The sequence below is a fragment of the Nyctibius grandis genome, chromosome 4, assembly GCF_013368605.1.
Source record: "Nyctibius grandis isolate bNycGra1 chromosome 4, bNycGra1.pri, whole genome shotgun sequence".
Classification (NCBI taxonomy): domain Eukaryota; kingdom Metazoa; phylum Chordata; class Aves; order Nyctibiiformes; family Nyctibiidae; genus Nyctibius; species Nyctibius grandis.
The window spans coordinates 20,025,875-20,046,216 of record NC_090661.1 but is presented as its reverse complement, the minus strand read 5'-3'; the positions used below and the strand labels follow the sequence as shown (position 1 = coordinate 20,046,216).

General features: G+C 46.5%; 1 protein-coding gene across 1 annotated transcript in view; it reads left to right on the top strand.

The window, feature by feature from the left end:
* Positions 1-19,966, top strand: part of PNPLA2 (patatin like phospholipase domain containing 2) — a 32,134-nt gene extending 12,168 nt beyond the window's left edge. Inside the window, exons 2-9 of the mRNA XM_068397596.1 lie at positions 4,701-4,933; positions 5,110-5,175; positions 9,253-9,462; positions 10,396-10,456; positions 11,386-11,553; positions 11,950-12,082; positions 13,585-13,707; positions 14,565-19,966. Coding sequence (XP_068253697.1) covers positions 4,701-4,933; positions 5,110-5,175; positions 9,253-9,462; positions 10,396-10,456; positions 11,386-11,553; positions 11,950-12,082; positions 13,585-13,707; positions 14,565-14,829 — 1,259 coding nt within the window. The 3' untranslated portion in view covers positions 14,830-19,966. The remainder of the gene's footprint in view (positions 1-4,700; positions 4,934-5,109; positions 5,176-9,252; positions 9,463-10,395; positions 10,457-11,385; positions 11,554-11,949; positions 12,083-13,584; positions 13,708-14,564) is intronic.
* Positions 19,967-20,342: the final 376 nt, after the last annotated feature.

Genomic DNA, 20,342 nt, shown 5'->3' with positions numbered 1-20,342 from the left:
ATGCCATCCCAAACTAACAAGGCATTGGGCTCTGCAGGTACTGGAGGAATGTCAAAAGCACTTGCACTTCCTTCTGCTAGCTGGCTTCTTTTCGAAGCTCTTGGTATCGGTGTGTCTGGCCAGTCTGGAGCGTTAGCTGGGTAATGGGGCTGAGGAGAGATGCCTTGTGCATTGCTGATCTGTAGGAGGGAGTCCATTTGAATTCTTGTTGGTGCTGAATGAGAAGCAGGTTTAGCAGGGATCTGCACAGTTCCCTGCCTGCTTCATTAGTTCAGGCGAGGTACGGCATCTGCAGTCTGAGGTGTAACTTCTCCGTGCGTGCCTCCTACCAGCAGGGACACAAGATGCTGTCCCATCTCCATCCACTGTATGTGCCATCCTCTGTTCTCCATCCCTGTGGAAGAGCCTTTCCTTTAAGCTTGCATCCTGTTTACTGCTGCACTAGCCAGGGAGCAGGAATGTCCCTGGCACAGAGGGTGATTTTTGTGCCGACATGGAGCTCTTCCAGAGGGAGCTGCAGTATCATGGGTGAGCCACAGTCACAGGAGCTGCTGGGTGGAATGTCCAGAATGCCCATCTCCCTCTTCAGCCTGCTCTGCTCCTATTTTTGTTTGTCTCTTACATTTTTTTTTTTTTTTTTTTTCCCCTCTTGAAATACTTTATGGGTCAACTGTCCTTTTGCTGGCTTGCAAATGGATGTCAGTGTGGTCTAATGTCAACAGGTGAGCATCATGGTGCCCTTGGTGTAAAAGCCCTGCTGCTGAAGATGTGGGTCTGAAGAGGCCCTTCTTCCCCACTTGCCACCCCTCCTGCCATGGGGTGTTTAACCTTCGTGATGGTCCTCATCTTTATGCATTGCACAGGCTTGAAGTAGCCTTTCTGTTTCACCTCAGAGCTCTTAGCTGCGGCTAAGGGTCTTCCCAGCCACCTGGCTAACAGTTTTAGCTGATTGATCTTCAGCTTTTTTCCAGAGACAGAGGAGTATCAGGCTACTGTGGCTGGAGGTGTTTGTATACAGTTATAAACAGCACATGCTGCTTGAATGCTTTTCAGGTTAGAGAAGGGTAGTTTAGGGGAATGGGCCTTCTGAGTAAAAGGGGATGAAGCTTGTGATGGGCCTTAGTTCCTTTGAGCTCTCCTTGCAGTAGCTATCTTCTCTCTTCTTGCTTCTCTTGGAAATGGGTGACCTGTATCTTGTTCTAGGCTTTAAAAAATATGTTTATATATTGTGGTGAGCAGCCATGCCCAAGAAAGCAAGGCAGCAGAGACTTAGATACTGGGTTATTTTGGAGTCAAGCATGACTAGTGGGGGTTAAAGCCAGTTCTCTAAGGGAACCATCTTGCTATGTCAGTGAGCTAATGTGAAGCTGGCTTGATGTAACTTGAAAATGGAATGTGAACTAGCAGCTGCCTTCATGTCTTTTCCCACAGGTAACAGTAACTTGCCCCTTGTAGCTGCTGCAGAAAGATGACAGGATGAACCAGCAAAGGTGCAGCACCTGGCCTCCCTTGTCTTGCAAGGGACATGTTGGGGTGTTTCAGGACACAACTGTCTGATGCTCCTTTGTGTCATCACAACGGAAATTCAGATAAGGATGATGGTCCTGCAGTACTGAGGCTCATGTGTAACAACACCCACTGGGGCAGTGGTAGGGGCAGGGAAGGAGGGGATATGGCTTTTCTAATAAAAATGGAATATTCCACATGTTAATATGATTTTTAGAGCAATATTGGCTTAGTAAATCTGTACAGGGAGAAGTGTTGAATTAATTGGTTGGTGGGAGAATAATTAAATGTTTTCCCAGCAATCAATATAAAGTATTAGGGATTGTCTCTGCCCCTTGGTACAATACCTCGGTAAGGGAAGAGGAACTTAATTTAGCTTTTTCACATGACCCTGTGTACTGAATCACCAGATCCATCAAAAAACATAGGAAACTTTTCTGTGGACTGGAGTTGGCACGGGACTAGTCCTAGTAATAATTGACAGCTTGTGGCTGACCCCTGTAGGACTCATCTCTCTCAACCACCTCTCATTCTGCTGCTCCCTCTGACAGGCTGCCAGCAGAATTTGAGCTGGTTTTCCTGGAATAGCGCTTCTGGTAGTAACGGGATTAAAACACTCTCACCTCTTCTCTCCTCCCAAATGTATTTCCAAGAGAGCTTGTCATCTGTCATGGATCTAGCTATGTAAACCTGGCTTCTTTGGCTGAACTCTCAGCTAGCCTGATTTCCAGGAAAGCTGGTGGTGCTGTAGATCACCCTGTGCCCGTCTTTTCCATTCTGCACTCAGCTTTGGTGAAAGTGAACCAGCAAGTCCAACAGAACCACAGCTGCCCTTAAATCGAAAAGCCTCAGAAGTTCGTGTGTGTATGTATGTGTGCACACATGTATAAAATAAACAACCAACCAACCCCAAAAAACCCGAACACCCAGAAAGTATTCAAAGAATGAAATTGCTAATTAGCAATAATGCTTATTTTGTCCTCGGTTCTTCTCTGTCCCCCCTGCCTTACTTGGCTGTGAAATGGTGATAGAGCAGGCAGCTGCAACTGAAGTCTCCCCTCAGTCAGTTTCCTGGCATAGTTGGGACTTTGCTGTTTTGTTTTTCTTAAGCAACTTCCAGCTCATACTTTAGCTCAAGCAGTCATAAGCTCCATTTCATTGCAGTTGTTTTCAGTGTTGCTATTAAATCTTTCCATACACTGAGATGCCAGTTCTGAAAGCATCATTCTCTAAGCACCATGTCTTGGGTGACACCTCCCGCCCCTGACCTGGCCTTTACATGCCAGGTGTTGCCCTACAGCTGCACGCTTGACACCCACCCTTGCGTTGGGTTTTTCGGCTAAGGAAGCAACTCCCTGCAATGCACCCAGTGCAATGGAGTTTCCTGGGGTCATGTGGCCAAGGTGTTCGCCTGGGATTCATTCAGTTTTTGTCTCTGTTGCAGATTCTCTGCATGTCTTTCCTCCCTGTTTCAGATGTGAAGGCATCTTAGGGAGCGTTATGAGTGCTAATGTCATAGTACTGTTAAAATGTAATTTCTGTGAGGCTGACTTCCTTCACATTGGGAAGAATGTTGAACCATGTGGCTACTATCTGGAACAGGCTGGCTCAGTAGCTTATTGCTAACTGAGTAAGATCAGAATTAGACTGCTAAACATTGCTTTAGGACAGAGCAGAAGGCTGGGATTATAGTGCTAAAAATTGCTTCAGAGGAGGGAACTTGGATTTTCTGCTAAGTTGCTACCTCACTGTGCCTAAAATCCTAACCTCAGAGTCTCTGGTCACGTTCAAGGGTCCAGTTCTGTGCGTGCTTGAGCTACTGGTGTTGATGGGTTTCCTAAGCACAGAATCGCATTCCCAGGCTGTGCTGATGGAAAACATGTTGCTGCCACGTGTGTATTGCAAAAGGGTGGGATGTGTCAATATAGCATTGAGGGTGTTTTTACTCTTATCTCCGTTATATTTATTAACCTGTGTCTAACTTGGGTTCTTTCATTCTGCTGCCTCCTTTCTGCAATTGCAAGATGGGTTGAGAGAGCAAAACAGAGGGATTTCCAGTTGGCTTGAACTGATAATCTTTCATCTTTCTCCAGGAACTGAACTTCAGTTTGATTGGAGAGAAGTCTTGATTTGTGAAAGCATGTCTCTCTTTTCCTGGTTTCTTTAATTCTTCCCACATGTATAATCCCGATGCCCCTGGGAATGCAGTGATTGCCTGGTACTCAGAGGAACTGTTGTCTTTTATGTCACCATGGCTAGGAGATGCATGTGGAAGCAGCAGTCAGTGTGTGCAAAGGGCAGCATGCTGGGTGCTGAGGGCTTGGCTTGGGTTGATATTTTTGTTTTGTTTTCTCCCATCCCTCCTTTCCCACTGCAGAGCCTTGATGCTCTTGCCAGACGGGCCTGTAGTGACAGTGAGATAATGAGCTCAGCAGATGCCTTCCCTTTTGTGCAGATGGGGTGTCTCCTCTCCTCCAAACCCAGCTGGGTCACTGTGTGAAAGGGTAAAGCAGACATGCCTTCATGAGTCCTGCTTGCCATCAGGGCCTAGTTTAGTGCTGTGGAATTGCACACAGAATGGACAGGACACCAAAGACTGCAGGTGGCACTAAGTCACTGATTCCCTAATGGAGCATAGAGTCCATCTTGCTCACCTGAGATGTGGCTGACATTCACAGCAGAACTGGGATTGCTTAGCTGGAAAGCACTGACGTTCCTGTTTACTGACACTTTTGCTTGCAGGCAGATGAGTTTTCATGTCAGAAAAAAGATGCTTATTAGAAAAGTTTTAGTGGGAGATGTTTTGAAATGGATTTAGCCATAAGCTCAAAGCTGTTAAAGCATCTTCCTTGTTTTCTTTGTTAGTCTGTTAGTTTTCACCAGCCCTGCATTGGCCAGTGAAACAGGATCTACTGAAAAAGTGTGAGGCCTTAGCCAGATGCATGTCATCTTCCTAGACTTCATAAATCATATGTAAGATGAGGTTAGCTCTTTGCAGTGAGGGCCAATACAGCAAACTTCCAGGACTTCTATAACACTGCCTATAACAGCCTATTGTCTTGAGTAGTACATCAGCCAGTGGGGAGCAACTTCTGAGTAAAGCTGTGAATTAGGCTTTTATGGGCCTTATTTTGTAAAGGAGAAGGCTGGTTTTGCTAGGATTTCATGATGCATTTTTCTTTCTCTCATTGCAGGTGAGGCTGGTGCCAGCATTATTCGAGTATCAAAAGAAGCCCGGAAGAGGTTCTTGGGCCCACTTCACCCATCTTTCAACTTGGTGAAGATCATTCGAATCTGCCTGTCCAAGACCGTGCCAGAGAATGGGCATGAGGTTGCAGCGGGACGTTTGGGTATTTCCCTAACACGGGTCTCTGATGGAGAAAATGTGATACTGTCAGACTTCAATTCCAAGGAGGAGCTGATCCAGGTGAATGAAAACTTATTGCAGAGGGCTAGGCAGGATGTTTTGTTTGCCTTGGTCTCCAAATGTCCTTAGTAACGGTGTATAATTGTCAGCACATGCCAGTGTGGTGTTCTGAGAAGAGTAATAGGTTCAGTAGGCTTTGATCTGCTTTTTACATTCTGAATCTCTTTCTCCCTCAGGCCTGTGTCTGCAGTACCTTTATCCCTGTCTATTGTGGGCTGATACCTCCAACCTTGCGTGGAGTGGTAAGTAAAACTCTAAGGTGCTCCTTCATTAAATCACGTACTAATGAATAAGAAGGCAGAAATGCTGGTACTCAGTTTTGGCAGTCTTATTGCCTGTCTGCTGGCAGCAAATAGCCTGAAGAGGCACAAGAAATTCCCAAATAAACAACTTCCAACAGTGGATGTGCCTTCTTTCCAGTGCTGCCTGCAGTTGGCTATAAATGTCCCAAAGACTAGAGGATTTCATGTGTTAGTAATGTATAGCAATCTGGGCAAGTGCTAGCTGACTTAGCAGATGGTTCTCCTGGCTGCTTGGTACAATGCTCTCCATCACTGAGGCTCCAACCTTCTGCATGTGGAAAGAACTTGGGTCCAGAATAGCAATCATGAGTGTAGTCTCTCTCCCATGTGCCTGACACTTTCTGCGGAGTTTTAACTAGTGGTGCTGATACCAGAACTTTTTTCCATGGAGTTCTTACTGTCCTTCCTCTGAGAATAATGTTCTACTGCCTGCCAGAGCTTGCTTTAACATCACGTCCAAGGCTGTCTAGAGCCATTTCTCCCTGCTGTATTTGTGTGTTAGAAAGAAAAACATTTGAAAGCTGCGCAGAGCTGGAGCATCTCTGTATACTGCAGTCATACTTAAGGGCCTCAGCTGAGCTTGGACTCCCCTTGTGCTGTGCATAGGTTAATGCATAGGTTAAACTGAAAGGCAGTTTATTTGCAAACTAAATAGTCAAAAGGGAGACAGGGAACTGCTGTTAATGTATGTGTGCCCTGGTTTCCCATAAGTGACCTAACCAAGATGCCTCAGTCTGTCAGAGCACAGCATCAAATCTGTTGCCACTGCTACCTGTGTCCTGAAAGTGAGGTCAGTTTTGCTCCTGCGTAATATACAACTTGGCTGGTTTTGTCTTGTGCAAGCATGTTGGGCAGAGAAATGACCTAGAAGAAATGTCTAATGTCCAGCCCTTCAGAGAAGTGACAGAATCAGTAATGGTTTGGCATTTGCTCAACAACTGCAGGCAGGGTTTTTGTCCCACAGCTGGTGGGAGCATAATAGTAGCTCTTGCCTGACACTTCTTTGGGGCTAGTTAAGGTCAGTGTGGATCAGGCAAAATCTCAAAATTCAAAACTGCACACAACATCAGGGTTTCTGGAATATGCAGCTGCCCTGGCACACCAAGGGATGACTGTTCATGTCAAGATTCCTCATGGGGAAAGGTGGGGAAGGGAATATATGAGATGAGGAAATGAATTCCTACCTCTTCCCCAGAAAATCATGGCTCTCTGTGTCTCTGAAGGGGGACTGGCGAGGGGATAGGTTAAATTAGTCTGGGTATGAGCCTGGGAAAAGGCTTTGAAACGGGACTTCATGGTTCCTAGCATGCCTGTGATGACTGTATTTCCCACAGGACAGACTGGCAGACCTGGCATGAGGACCAGTTTTCAAGGCAATATGATTGTGTGCAAGGTGTAAAATCCATATTCTGCCTTCCTGCTAATCTTTTTCCAGCGTTCATTTCTCTCAGCTTTGGTAGCCCCATGGAGTGTGATGAAGATGGGTTGAGGGGGGGAGGGGGAAAAAAAAAAAAAAAGAATTCTCAAATAGTGAGAAACTGAGGGGTCAATAGCTGACCTGTCAACACATGTGCTAGCTGTGAACTGTCTGTGGCACATGGGTGAGATGAACCCCTAACAAGGGTCAAACATCTAGTTGTCAGTTCATGTGAGTGAGGGGCCCTGTGAGGGGGAGGACATGGTAAGGGAATGGAACTGGGCACCCCAGAGCTGACCCCAGTTCATGAACCATTCCCAGAAGCTGCTGCCTCTCATGCCTGCAGGCAGCTGGGGGCTTGAGCGCGGGGCCCTGTGCTGTTAGGGGCTTTGCAGGAGGTTGGAGAGTCGTTAGTCTTGGCTTGCTGGAGATTCAGGCAAATCCAAAGAAGTGGCGGCTGACCTTGAGTAAGGAATGGTAATCAGCATTGCGTGGGGAATGGTGGACCAGAGAGCGGAGCCTGCATGTGTATTCCTAGATTTCCATGCAGTGAGAAGGCTTTGCCTGTCAGCCTTATTGTAGTTAAGCCTTCTTTGTAATGGCATCCCTTCACTCATGCTGCTACCCTCAGTGAAATGTATATTTCTGCATCCTTACCATAAAACTAGTGTTGTCTAAGTGGCCAAAACACAACTACATCTTTTTTAAACAAAGTGGGTGTCTGGTACTGTGCTGCCTGCTTCGTTCTGTCCTCTTCCCACTCAGCCTGTCTTGGCCTCATCCTTGCAGAGGGAGTCAGCCAGGTGTCTCCAGCTCTAGCTGTGCCTTGGGCTTTCAGTGGAGCAGCTCTGGGGAGATGATGACAATGACAGTTTGCTATGGTTGCTTTTGGCTTAGGGAAAACTGTGCCCACTTTAAAAGGTGTCAAGGGTTCAACTGATTTTTGCCACCTCTGTTGTCTAGAAAGCATCCTGTAAGCAAGCAGAGTGTTCCTGTTTCCAACAGGGTGTTTTTTTCCTTGAGTTTAATCTATCCCATCCTTCTATTTCTTTCACTGCCCAAACCCAGGTGGTGCAGGAGTCACTAACCATGTCTGTCTTGATACTGTGTTTGGTGAACAATGCCTGACATGAGGATGAAATGCCCTGTGCTATGAGTTAGTGCTGCTGTAGCCTACAACTGTAATCACAAGCCATCTCCCTTGAACCTGTAGGCTCTAAGCAGAGTTAGCCCCGAGGTTTAGTTTGCCCCCAAGAAACCCACTGTGCAGTCCACCCTGACGCCTTGATGGGAGCTGGATTCCTATAGCTGAATTTGATTGCTTTCAGCCCAAGAGCCTGTGAACTGTTCCCCAGGCTCAGAGGAGTTGCTTGAAGAGGTGTCTGCCTGTCTGCCATCCAGAGCAAGGGAGAGCAAAGTGCAAAGCACCCTCCAGGCAAAGCAGCTGTCATTTTCCTAGGCATTGTGCAGCAGAAGACCAATGTCAGTGGTCAGTCTGCCTGTGAGATGAGGCAAAGTACAACATAGAACAGAGTGCCTCCTCTTCTGATCAGCATTTCCATGCTCTGCCTGGGTTCAGCCTCTAGAAGCTCAGCTCCTCACCCAGCAGAGCTGAAAGATGTTACAGCTGCTGCTTATGGGCTGTGTAGCTGCTGCTGCTGATTTGCATTTGAACCTGTCCAAAGGGAAGGGTTCCAGGGAGCAAATGGCCGATTCAACCCTCATATAAAATCAGCAGGACTCCTTTGTAACTGAGGTTCACAAGAGCTTGAGCTGTTACTCTGCAAAGGTCTCAAACTTCCTGCTCTTTTGGCTTGACCAATGTCTCTTTCCTTTTATCTTCTTGCTCTGCCAAAAGGCCCGTGATAGGGATTGTCTTGCTCAGCTCCTTGAGCAATTATGGTATTTCAAAGAATACTTTGAATTGAGTACATGCTACTGGGGTTGTCCTTCCCGCAAGGGTAACGCAAATGTGCTTATGGTACATATGTACAGAACACTCTCTGATAAGAGTGTGCCTGTTAGGAGCAAACCCAAGACCCTTGTACAATATTATCACACCACAGCAAGTAGATTCCAAATGTGTATGCATGTGTTGGGAGTTCTGCTTGATAAGCCTGCTAGCAACAAATCAGCTGGTTTTACTCTTAATTTAACTGTTAGTTTACTGTTAGTCCACCAGCAGGGATCTGTGTCTCAGCTTATTTGTTTTAAACACAAGTGAAAAATGGCACAATATCACAGTGTGACAGCTTAGAGAAGTGCTAATTTGCACTGCAGGTGGTTGTTGGTGTGTCATTATTTAATTGGACAGCAGTCAAACCCCATAGGAGATGTAAGACAGCAGTCACACGAGTGAATATGTCTTTCTCATTGAACACTTGCGATGAACACACTTAACCATAGGAAGAAAGGCACATAGCAAAAGGATATTGTAGACACCACAGCTGTGCTGTCACTGGTTTTGACTCCTCCAGTGCTGGTGGATGTACTCCATTCTCTTGCCAAGTTGTTGGCACAAATAGGAACAGGGACACAGAGTAAAGAAGCTGCTTGATCAGTTACAAGAATGAAGAGTGCTTCATTTGTCTTGATTTCAGAGATACGTTGATGGAGGGATTTCTGACAACTTGCCACGATACGAGCTGAAGAACACAATCACGGTGTCTCCGTTCTCAGGAGAGAGTGATATCTGTCCACGGGACAGTTCCACAAACATGCATGAGCTGAGAGTCACCAATACAAGCATCCAGTTCAACCTTCGCAACCTCTACCGCCTCTCAAAGGCCCTGTTTCCTCCAGAGCCACAGGTGAGTTTCCTGGCAGCACCAGAACTTGGACAGTAGATAGGCACTGGCTGTACTGTGCACTTTAGCAGAAGATTCCGGACACTGTTAGTTTTGTATCTTGTTTGTCTGTTTTTTAACCTTGACATTATCAACCCAGTGACTTGGCAAACCTTGACCATCTGCACAAGGTTGTATCGGTCACTTGATTTTCTTTTGCTACTGGGAGATCTGGAATTTAGGTGGTAGCAGTTTCTTGGAAAGTATTCTCATGTGGCTCTCTCTGGAGTGGTGTTTGCCAGGAAGTCAGGCTCACTTGTAAACAAGGATGTATCAGCCATTAGAACCAATGTGCTCTTGAGGTTTTTAAGGTCAGGATGGAGCTGCCAGCCTGAAGCCAGTGACTGTCTCCTAAAAAGAGCCAGTAGAGCAGGTGGCACTGCAAACAGCTTTGCTTGCTTCTGAGCAAATGCAGTCTCGGATAGCCCTGGCATTTGGGCATAATAAGCATGCATTCATGTGCTGAATTACTCGGACAAGTTTTTCCCTGTCCCCTCTCTAGTCTTAGCTGGCTTTATCTGCAAATGCAGTGGCCCTTCCTGGCATCTACTGGGGAGTATTCTGCGCTGCTTGGCAGCCTTCAGTGAGTCACTCTGACAACAGCAGCATCAGCTCTAGGTGGGGAAATCAGGTGGCTGCAACTCTAAGCCTGTACTTAGGTAGGATTCCACATGTCCCTACCTATCTGATTTATCCTGTGATTCCCACATCCAGTGTATTCATATTATACCTCCCCTTCCTGCTCAAAACCTGGGAAGAGCTGACAAAGATGAGACTTGTCCTTGGGGTAGCTCAGGAGTCAGGAGAATTCCTCTAAAGCCAGCATTGAGCTGGGTGTTTGCTAGGCTCAGCCAGACAATCTCCAAACAACTTGCTCTTGCCTTCCTCTGCCCACAGGTGCTGCGGGATATGTGCAAGCAGGGCTATCGGGATGCACTGCACTTCCTGAAGAAGAATGGTAAGGCACTGGGTGTTTGTAGGGTGCACTGACTTGCCTCTTCTGTGCCAGGCTGGGTGGCTTGGCTTTGAGGATAGCCAGTGGTGCATATGAAAGGTGAAAGGGCGGAATTGAGCTGTGCCTCAGATATCAGAATGTGGAATTTCCATTAAAAGGTCTATATTAGCACTTCAGGAAGCAGAGGTGGAATGGACACCTTTCAGTGCAATGCAGAAGGACTCTAACCACTCTGATATCAGAGCGGTGGCTTTGGCACAAGTGAGTGTTGAAGCTACTTAGCATGTGCTCAGTGCTACACCGACACAGTTATTAGGAACCAGTGCCGTTTGGACCTCCTGCAGATACCCTGCTCCTTTTTATGCGCAGCTAGGATATGTCTAATGTGGCACAGCAGTGCAGAGTGCAGTTGTGCCCTCAGCAGTGCCCAGCACCTAGCAGTCTGATGCTGCTGTTTCTCTCTCTTCTATGTGCAACTGCTGGACTTTCTTGCCTCCAACTGTTGTAGCAGGTTGTGTGTGTGTTTGATGCCACCTAGTGTCAACCTGTAGCAGATCGAGCATGTTTGCTCTGGGTTATGTACCTTACTGGGGTAAGAGCAGTCACACAGCTGTGTTAGTGGATTAAGCTGCAGGAGGGAAATCTTACCCGCAAGATTGGTGGATGGCAGATTATAGCAACAAAACACTGCCAACCAGCACCCTGCAGTACTTAAAGTGGAAAAGTTGGAATTTATGGTGGGGAAAGAGAGGATGATCTTAAAGCAGCAAGGTTTCTAACTGATTGTGGTAAGCGTTACAATAGATGTAAGGTAAAAGGGCTGGGTATGATGTCTGTCTGAGGGGGGTTAGGGTGAAGCGAGGGCTAACACTCTAAAGGCAAGGCAGGGCAGCTAGTTTGTATCATCCTTATGGTGTGACTTCTCTTCTCAGGTCTCCTTAATCGTCCACGTCCTGCCCGTCCTCTCCTTGCCATAGAAGCACCCCCAGGAGAGAAAAAAGAGGAAGAAAAAGAAGCTGAGGACCAGCTAGAGGACAATACTGCCCTTGCTGTTGTTGAAGAGCACATCTTTGAACACTTGCCTCCCAGACTGAACGAAGGTATGATCCAAAGGAAGAGAGCCCAGGAAATCTTTATATGCTGCCTGGTCCACTGCAAAGGATTATTGGGATGTGGGTATTGCTTGTGATTGGGCTTGGCCATACCAGGGGATTGAACTGGCAGCCACTGCTGGTTAGATGGGGTTGGGGACTCTTAGATAAAGTGTTCTGCTTGGTAAGGAGAGGAGGGGATCTTAATGCCCACTTCTTTGGGAGACTGATAAAGTTAAAAGCTGCTGGTCTCAGCTGCATTCAGAGAATTACTACCCTGAGCAAGACTTCCTTAAGAAATGGAAGGTGGAGAGGGGAGACATCAGGCTGGGTAACTTTTGGGGTATGGCAAGGAAAGGGACAGTCCCATTGTGGGGATTCAGCCATGTTCTCTTCTGTCTTCAGCTCTTCTGGAGGCTTGTGCTGAAAGAAGAAGTGTCTTTACTGATATTACCAACATGCTGCCTATACGTGTGGCCACAGCAATGATGGTCCCCTATATGCTGCCTCTGGAGTCTGCAATTTCCTTCACTGTCAGGTAGGCCTTCGACTGGTTCCCTCAGTGGTTTTCTTCTCAGTGCAACCAAGTGTTTGATGTAGCTGGTGGAGCATGAATGGACAGAGAGTAGAATCCTCTCTAAGAGGAAAGAGCTCCTGCCACTTACCATACATATGGAAAAAAAAATATTCCTACTTGTATTTGTCATTTAGCTACAGCCAATAATTCCAACTGAAAGGGAGATGGCTGTGTGCTGGAACGTGCCCTAGAAAATGGTGATAAATTTTGGAGCCTGGAGAGAGGCTTCTGAACTGGGAGTGCAGGAATGAAAGTAGGAACCACACAAGAGGTGGTTCCCCTCTGGAGCAAGGGGTAGAGTAATCCCAGCCATTTCCAGCTCTACACTTACATGGCTAGGAAGAAAGGTCTGTTACATTTGTTCTTAGTACAAAGTACCTGTCATGGTTTAAAGCTGGGCCGGCTATTAAACCAGTGGCAGATGCTCTCTGTTAACCACCTCCCTGCCAGAAGGGAACGGGAAAAGGGAGACAGACTTAAGGGTTGGAAAGTTAAAAAAGTTTTAATAAACCATAATTATGAAAAAGAGTACAATAATAATAATGGAAATAATTCAATATATACAAAACCAAGATCGAGCTCCCCCGATGTCGGCCCCGTCACCACCGGCACTGCAGGGCAGGCTCCGGGAAGGCCCAGGCTGGGCCGAGCGACGGTCGAGAGCTGGATTCAGGAATGCATGGATGGGGGTCGGGGGCAGCAGGAAAACGGACAGAGTCCTCTTCGGACACCGGCCGTAGCTGAAAAGGGGCGAGAAGGGAGAAGAAGGGGGAGACCCTCGTGATCCCCCCGCTTTATACCGAGAATGACGTGTATGGGATGGAATACCTTGTTGGTCAATTTTGGGTCACCTGTCCTGTCTGCTCCTCCCTGCAGATGCGACCCCCCCTTCGGCTCTTCACTCGTAATTAGTGAGGAATTTAGCAGTGACCTTGGTTTCTCTAGGAATAAGTACAGCAAGAGCCTTTCTGCATAACGTCCCTACCGGTGCCTCAGTGATAACTACAAACTTTGAGCGTTATCAGTCCTAGAAGCAGACACTGTCTGCAAAACATGCCGTTAGTTTCAGAAAGCGCAGTTACTTAGAAGAGACTTAGCTGAAAGGAAAAATCACTGAAAGGAAAAATTTAGTCTGTTTTAGCCAAACCAGGACAGTACCCTATGAAAAGTTTCTGTAAGGAGATAGTTTGTGGTAGAAAGGCTTGGGGGAAAAACAATTTTCAAATCTGAAAATGGATGAAAAATATGGAAAGTGCAGACACACAATGTAAAGAGTAAGTTCCTGCGCTGTTCTCATCCTTCACGGCTTCTCCCCCTTAATTTTGTGAATGGTAGTGTAAATGGCTCTTACTGCATTTGTCACTAAAAATGATGACTAACTATTGATAGGAGGCAAAACTGGTGTTATTTCCATCCTGTCCTTTGTGTGGCCCAACTAATGGTTGTCTCCTGTCTCTTCCCAGGTTGCTGGAATGGCTTCCAGATATCCCTGAGGATATTAGATGGATGAGGGAGCAAATGACTGAAATCTGCAACTATCTTGTGAAGAAAGCCAAGAAGAAATTGGGCAGCCATCTTTCAGCCAGGTATGGCTGCTTTCTTCCACAGCACTATTCTGGAGGAGCTCTCCATTTCCCCTTTCACCTTTGACTTCTGCAGACTCTACTCTATTGGTGCAGAGCAAGTAAGGCACAAATTGACCAGAAGGATTTACTGCCCAACCTGCAATGCAAATCTGGTCCATGGTCTCTTGGCTTCATTAACTGTTGGGATAGACTCAAGACATGATCTCCTTCCTTCTTCCCATTACACAGCAGGCCCTGGAATGAAGTTGTTGCTATAGCAATAGGGCAGAAGATGGAGGTCTAATTAAAACAATATGCTAGCTTATTCCATGTTCCCTGTAGAAGACAGAGGTGCTTGTCCGTGTGGCATTTGCTGGCCCAAGGTCCCCTAAAAGTTCCTTCCCAGGGGTACTTGCATTCAAATGACCTTTTCTGCCTCAAGATCTAGGCCTGGTTCAGGGTGGGAGCGGCACTAGGGTGGCCAGGAAACATCAGAGGGTTTCCAAATGAGACAGAGTGCTTTGGGTCTGTTTGTGTGCCTGTGTTTCTGAGCTGAACTCCCTGCAGTAGGCCATGGCTTGAGGCTGAGGCAGGACTGTGTTGATTGGGTGAGAATAAGAGACTGTGTATTACAGTAGTAGGCAGAGGGTCCCAGCTGTGATTCAGATCCTTGTACAAGGGGGTGATTCTTATCCACAAGAGCTCATGGTCTGAATAATCAAGAGATGTGAGGGGGGAAACAGGCACACACAGAGATTCCTGACTAAGATCATGCAGTCAGTGGTAGAACAAAATAGCTCTATGGTTCTGGAGCTCCGGTCTGGTGACCTGCTCAAGTCTTCCCATATACTGATTCATTGCATGTGTTTGCCTTTCAGGCTTTACTATCACCTTGAGCTTGGAGGGCCACAGAGCCTGCCAATTTCTTCTGCAACAGCTTGTGCTGAAGCACTGCCTATGTGGATAAGAAGCAACCGTTCCCTGTCTGATGCCGTGATGAAGTGGGACGAGTACCAGCGTCAGCTCATGCTGGGCTTACTTTGCATCAACGTGGACATGCAGGCCTCCCTCTTCCCTCGGGAGGGGTTTCAGCTAAAGCTTCCATCTCTAGACTGTGCAAAAGAGTGCCTGCCACTCTTCTGAGCCTGCTGCCATGAGAGGATGAGGGTGGGTGGGAAGGGGAGCAGCCATAGGGTGGGACCAGTCTCATCCCTCAGCAGCAGGGCTGCCCTGTGCTCATGAATATGCTGCAAAGGGGGTTTCCCCGGGATGGGGACTGGTGGAAATGACTGTAGCCATTTGTTGCCCACTGGGCCAGGCAAGGGACCTCTGTGTTCAAAGGCACACATGGGCAGATACCTTGCTCTGGACTTGTGTTGAGGCCTGGCCATTGCCTGTGGCCAGGCTGATGCTGACCCAGCTGGGCTCTCCCAAATAATGCACTTTGAATTGCCGTTGGCTTTTTACCGCCAAATAATCAGGATGTAGAGGATGCTCTCAAGTTCATACAGCTTTTAGCTCTCTCTGTTTTTTAGAGCATGAGTCTTGTTTTTTCTTGAATCATCTGACATCCCTTAGCTCTTTGTGCTACTGAAAGTTGAAGTAGCCTCTTGCCAAACCAATTTTTCTCATGGCTTCCAAATCTCTTATTGACTTTCTTCTTTGCTGAAGCCATTTTCTTTCCTCTGTTCCTTAACTACATCCCCACTGGAAGCCAGAGCTGGCCCTGCTGCAGACTGCACTGGGACTGCAGAAATGTAGAAAAATTACGTATTTACCCTAATTCATGTTGTCATGGTCTCTCCCTTTTTGATTTTTGTCCTCATGGAACTTCTGCAGCTTGAACTCTGAGTGTTAAGTAAGTCATTGAGCTTATTTTAAAGAAGTAATTTAATTTTTTTTTCCAGGGAAATATGTTGAATTTGAGGCCCTATTCCTGTCACTGTGAATGAAATTAGGGTGCGATTGCCCTGGAAAAGCTCAGCCTGACTGTCTCAGGATCAGCTTAGCAGCTGAAGCAATGTGAAGTGCTTGTAGGAAGGTGAGATTGTTCAGGGCATGTTGTTTTTGAGAAGCTTGTGGTGGAATGTCACAGACAGTACTGGGGAAGTGGCTGCCTCTGACCAGGGGTCGGGCTTTACCCCTTAAGGGACCATGCAGCTGAAGGGTGGGTGATGCAGAAGGGGTCTTCTGCCAAACTGGGTCTTGGCTCTGTCTTTTGCTTGAAGAGTTTGGATATTGAGGCTTTGGAGTGAGAAGGATGTAGGCTTGTAGCTGTACCAGCCTCACAGCTTGCCTGTCTCACAGGTGCAGCTCTGCAGCTGGCAGTAGCAGGAGAATGAGAAGTGGAAGTGAAGTTAGGAGTGTTGGGGCACATGCAGCCCGCTTGGAACTGGGTGCATTTGTCTTGTCCCTTAAAGGATAAGAGCTAGTGGATCTGTAGCAGGGCAGGACTCTGCCTTGTAAGGTACTGCCTTCTCAGTGGTGGTCTGGCTGTGACTTGCTGTGCAGAAGCACGAACCCTGTTCCTCACAGGGTGAGACATGGCTTCCTCTGGGGACTGCATATACTTAAGCTTAAGTCCTTGCACGATGACACAAAACCTGATTATCTTTTTTCTGCAGCGTGCCTAGCTGCATGAGGCATCTTCTACCTCTCCTAGCACAAACAATATGCAACTGGCCAAAGCAAACGTATGCTCTCTTTGCTGGGGAGCGGGACAGGGTATCTGAAGCTGATTACATAGCCTATAGGTGGAATAGTGATTTATAGCACTCTCTTTGCACCTTTGATTTAGAAAGGGAAAATAACCTCAGAAGCTCTACTAATATCTGGAGAAAGCAGTGAATCTGCTCAATCAATCACATCTGTGCAAGCAGTGTGGGTGAGGTGGTGGGTGCTGTTTCCTACCAGCACAATTGTGCACTGGGTGTGGGTTTGAGTGTTTGTGGTGGAGACTGTGATAAGCATCAGGACTTTTCTGCAGTAGCCATTGCAAGCTGTGAGGCAATAGATTGGGCAGTTGTGGTGCTAACCGACTGTCCCGGAGACGCCAATGCAAATATGAGCTTGTGACTTAGAGTATCACCCCACTGCCCTTCCTGGATGTAACCTACCTATGTAACACAAGGGCCTGCATAGCTTATGAAATGGGCCTGCACTGACACAGTCAGATTTAGTCTTAAGGTTCACATAGTTAACACAATTAGGGAACAGGAAAGTTGCTACAGGAAGAGGAAAAAAACCTGGAGGATTCTGAATCCAGAATCGGAATATTGGATTATAAAACAAGTCAATCTTGTGAGTCTCTAAAGCCTGCACAAAAAGCTTACTGATAGATGGATATAACTCTAATCGACAGGAACCAGCAACAAGATACTGTCAGTTAGTGGGAGCAGAATGAATTTGATGAAAATCAGAATTGAGAAAAGGTGTTTATTTTGTGGTTTGCTGTGGGATTTCTTTTCTCCCACTGCTTTGGGCTACCTTCTTTAGGGGAATGGCACATGCACAGCTGCTTTGTTTGCCAAATGCATCTCTCTTGTCTTTAATGCACACAGAGCAATTGGCAAGAACCTATAGATATTTAGTGGCAAGAAATGTGGGCATTTCATCTAGAAGCAAAACATCTGTGAGGGGCAAAGCTGAATGAGAAAAATCTTGTGCTTAGAAGCTGCTGCCCTTTTGACTCTGCCTTGTTTCTGTTAATATATGGGTGGAGAAAATGATGCAACTATTTTTTTAATCCCTTCTTCCTGGACTGGTAAAACCACTGAGCGATTATGTAAACCACTAAACTATGAAACAAAATTCTCTTGGCAACAGAGTGCACTAAGAAATTGCAGCTTGGCACCCTTATCCCCTGGATCTCCTCTGTTCTGCTCTTGCATCAGAACCGACTGAGGTGGTGCTGCTGTCTTCCAGTGCTCTGATCCAGAAGGCTTGCTGGTTCTGGTCCATGCATTTCAACAGACTAACCACTGTGCCTGGTAAAAGGCCTGAGTTTTATTCTGTGTTTCACCTCATCTATCATTTATTTCATTATATTAACCTCTCAAAGAGAAGCTTTTGTACACTTCAAACTAACCACAAACCAAAGCCTGGCTTTAAATATAAAGGTCTAACTCTTCAGGGAGGAAACTCCTGTTTTCCCTATGCTAATTTGCAGGGTGTGAACGGAGACTGGGAAAGCACCACTCTGTATTAACGCTTTCTTTGCCTGTGTTTATTCCCCAAGTGATGCAATGGCTGTTGTGTGATAGTTCGTTGGCTTTATAGATTTAAGCTCTGATAAAGGAACTGCAGATCTGTCAAAAATACCCCAAACTATCCTCCTCATCCTTAAGAAAAGTTTCATGTATTTGCTTTAAATTCTTGCTGCTCATTCATCACGGATTGCAAAGGATGAAGAAAGTAGGGAAGACTTTCTAGCCTGCTGATGCAGAAAAAGGGCTTTGGCTGCTTCTGAACAGCTTTTTGTTATGCACTGCTGCCTTGTGTAGATCAGACTCCACTTCTTTGAAATCTCTGGAAACCTCTTGATAGGCTCTGGGTTGGGCCTGGAGGGGTTTATTGTGAAAGTGCTAACTGAAGTTCTTCAAGCCTTTGTTCTACATGTACCTCATGGCATGCATTAATCTTCTGGGCAGCAGCTGCTGATTAACCTACACCTGTCAAGTTCATAGGAACAAGGTAATTGTCTGTAGCAGTCAGTCCCTTCTTCAGCAAAATGTATGGCTGGGCAGCCCAGTGGGTAGTTGCCGGGGCCTGTCTTGCTCTCCAGTATATGGTGGTTGAGAGGTCAGGTTCCTGGACCAAAAGTTTGTATTGCGGTCCATGTCCAATTGTCCTTATAGCATTCACTTGAACTCTGCAAGAGTCCCAACTCTTGCCATTTCCACTGTTTCATGTAAAGGGTCTGTGCATTCAGGAACCCACTTTTTTTCTCCTTCCTGTGACACAGATACTACTTGCTGCTTTTAACAAGGCTAAGGTGAACTTCTTGTGCGTCTAACCTGTACAACACTGTAGAGTTGTTTTATGTTATGCACAACAGTCCGTATCTGTGGCATGCTCTGTAAGCCACGATATATGTGGTATGTTGGAATTGGTTTGCTGCCTGCCCACTGTTAATACTGTTGCAAGCTGATTTTCAAGGGTTAGGAGAAAATACTTCACTTCTGACCACTCTCTATAGGACCTAGGAATTGTTTTCTCATGACTTCTTGGAGGCCTGTGTATCTGCAACACTCAGACCAGAGAATAAAAGAGGATCTGCTGTCTGCCAGCACTGGGGTGTCCCTAGTACTTACTGTATATTCCCCAGTGTTTTTGTCCATTTAAAAAAATTAATCTAGTAATTCACCCCTTCCTCTGAGAGAAGAGCTCTCACTTTTGCCAAAGCAGTTGTGGGAGAAATAGCTGAAACTCCGTGTGTGTGTGTTTCGCTTAGGGGTCCATTTCTGGTAAACACATGCTGGATGATGTGGTGGGTGGCAGGGCTGGACGTTGCCAAAGTCAGAGGGCCTTGCCAACAGGTTTTTTTTCAAGCTTTATTTCCTTATTCCCCTTAAATCAATGACAGAATGGACCACCTCACCTGGCTGCCGCGTCAGCCGGTTTGTTTGTGCCAAACACGCCCTGTGCCTTTACAGTGGGCTCTGGCCTGCCTGCCCTCTGCGTCCCTGCGGTGTCTGCCTTTCTGAATGCAGTGGTACTTGTTCCCCGCTCCTCTCCCTCCTTCCCCTCGCCTACCGCTGGGACGTTGCTCTGTTTCCAGTCTGTAGGCAGCTCCACTAGGACAGTCTCTAAGTGCGTCCATCGCGCTGTGTGGATACACATCAGCCTTCCTGCACGGGGAGGGGAAACCTCTAGTTCCAAACGGAAGACTTAGAAATGTAACTTTGAAGTAAAAACCTTTTTCTTCTGGGGCTTTCTCTTGCTCTTGAAAACAGCATCTAAAGCAGCTCTTTGAGCTAAGTGTGTCCTGGGACTCTGCTGCTGTCACCAAGTTGAGAAGATCCTTAAGCACACAACACACGTGGAGGTCCTGTGGAAATTACTGATGTCAGGGCAATGACTAGACCAGCAATAGCGTACGCAAGTCATGTATTTACAGGGCAATGTCACTAAGTAGTGTTCACAGTCACTTTAAAAGTTCAGTATTAAATTGTTGATGCTTGCTTTTTCTCCTGTTCCTTTTTTCTAATGTTTTGCTGAAGAAAATGTAACTATTTATTTTGGCAGAAATATACCTTCTAATAAAAACTTTCTCAATATATTTACCTGGGTGTGGTAGATTGCTTGCCTTGCCATTTAAAGATTTATTTAATATTTTTTTGAATGCACTGTACGATGTGGGTTTGTTTTGCTGGGCTCTATCCAGTTCATCCTCTTCAAAATCCTCTCAGGTAAACATGCATCAGCATGCGATGAATTGGGGCATTGACCTAGGGATGAAAAATGGTGCATTTGGGCCCAGTTCTGATTTTCTCAAGCCAAAATGCCCCAAATCATACTAGTCTCTGTTTCTTTGGAGCTTCGGGGTCGACCCTGGTTTCCCAGAGGAATTAAGCACAATCTTGTGGGAACTGCAGGTTCTTGGCACTTGTGAACCTGTCACCAAAAGCGGGAATAAAACTCCTTAATGCTGGCTT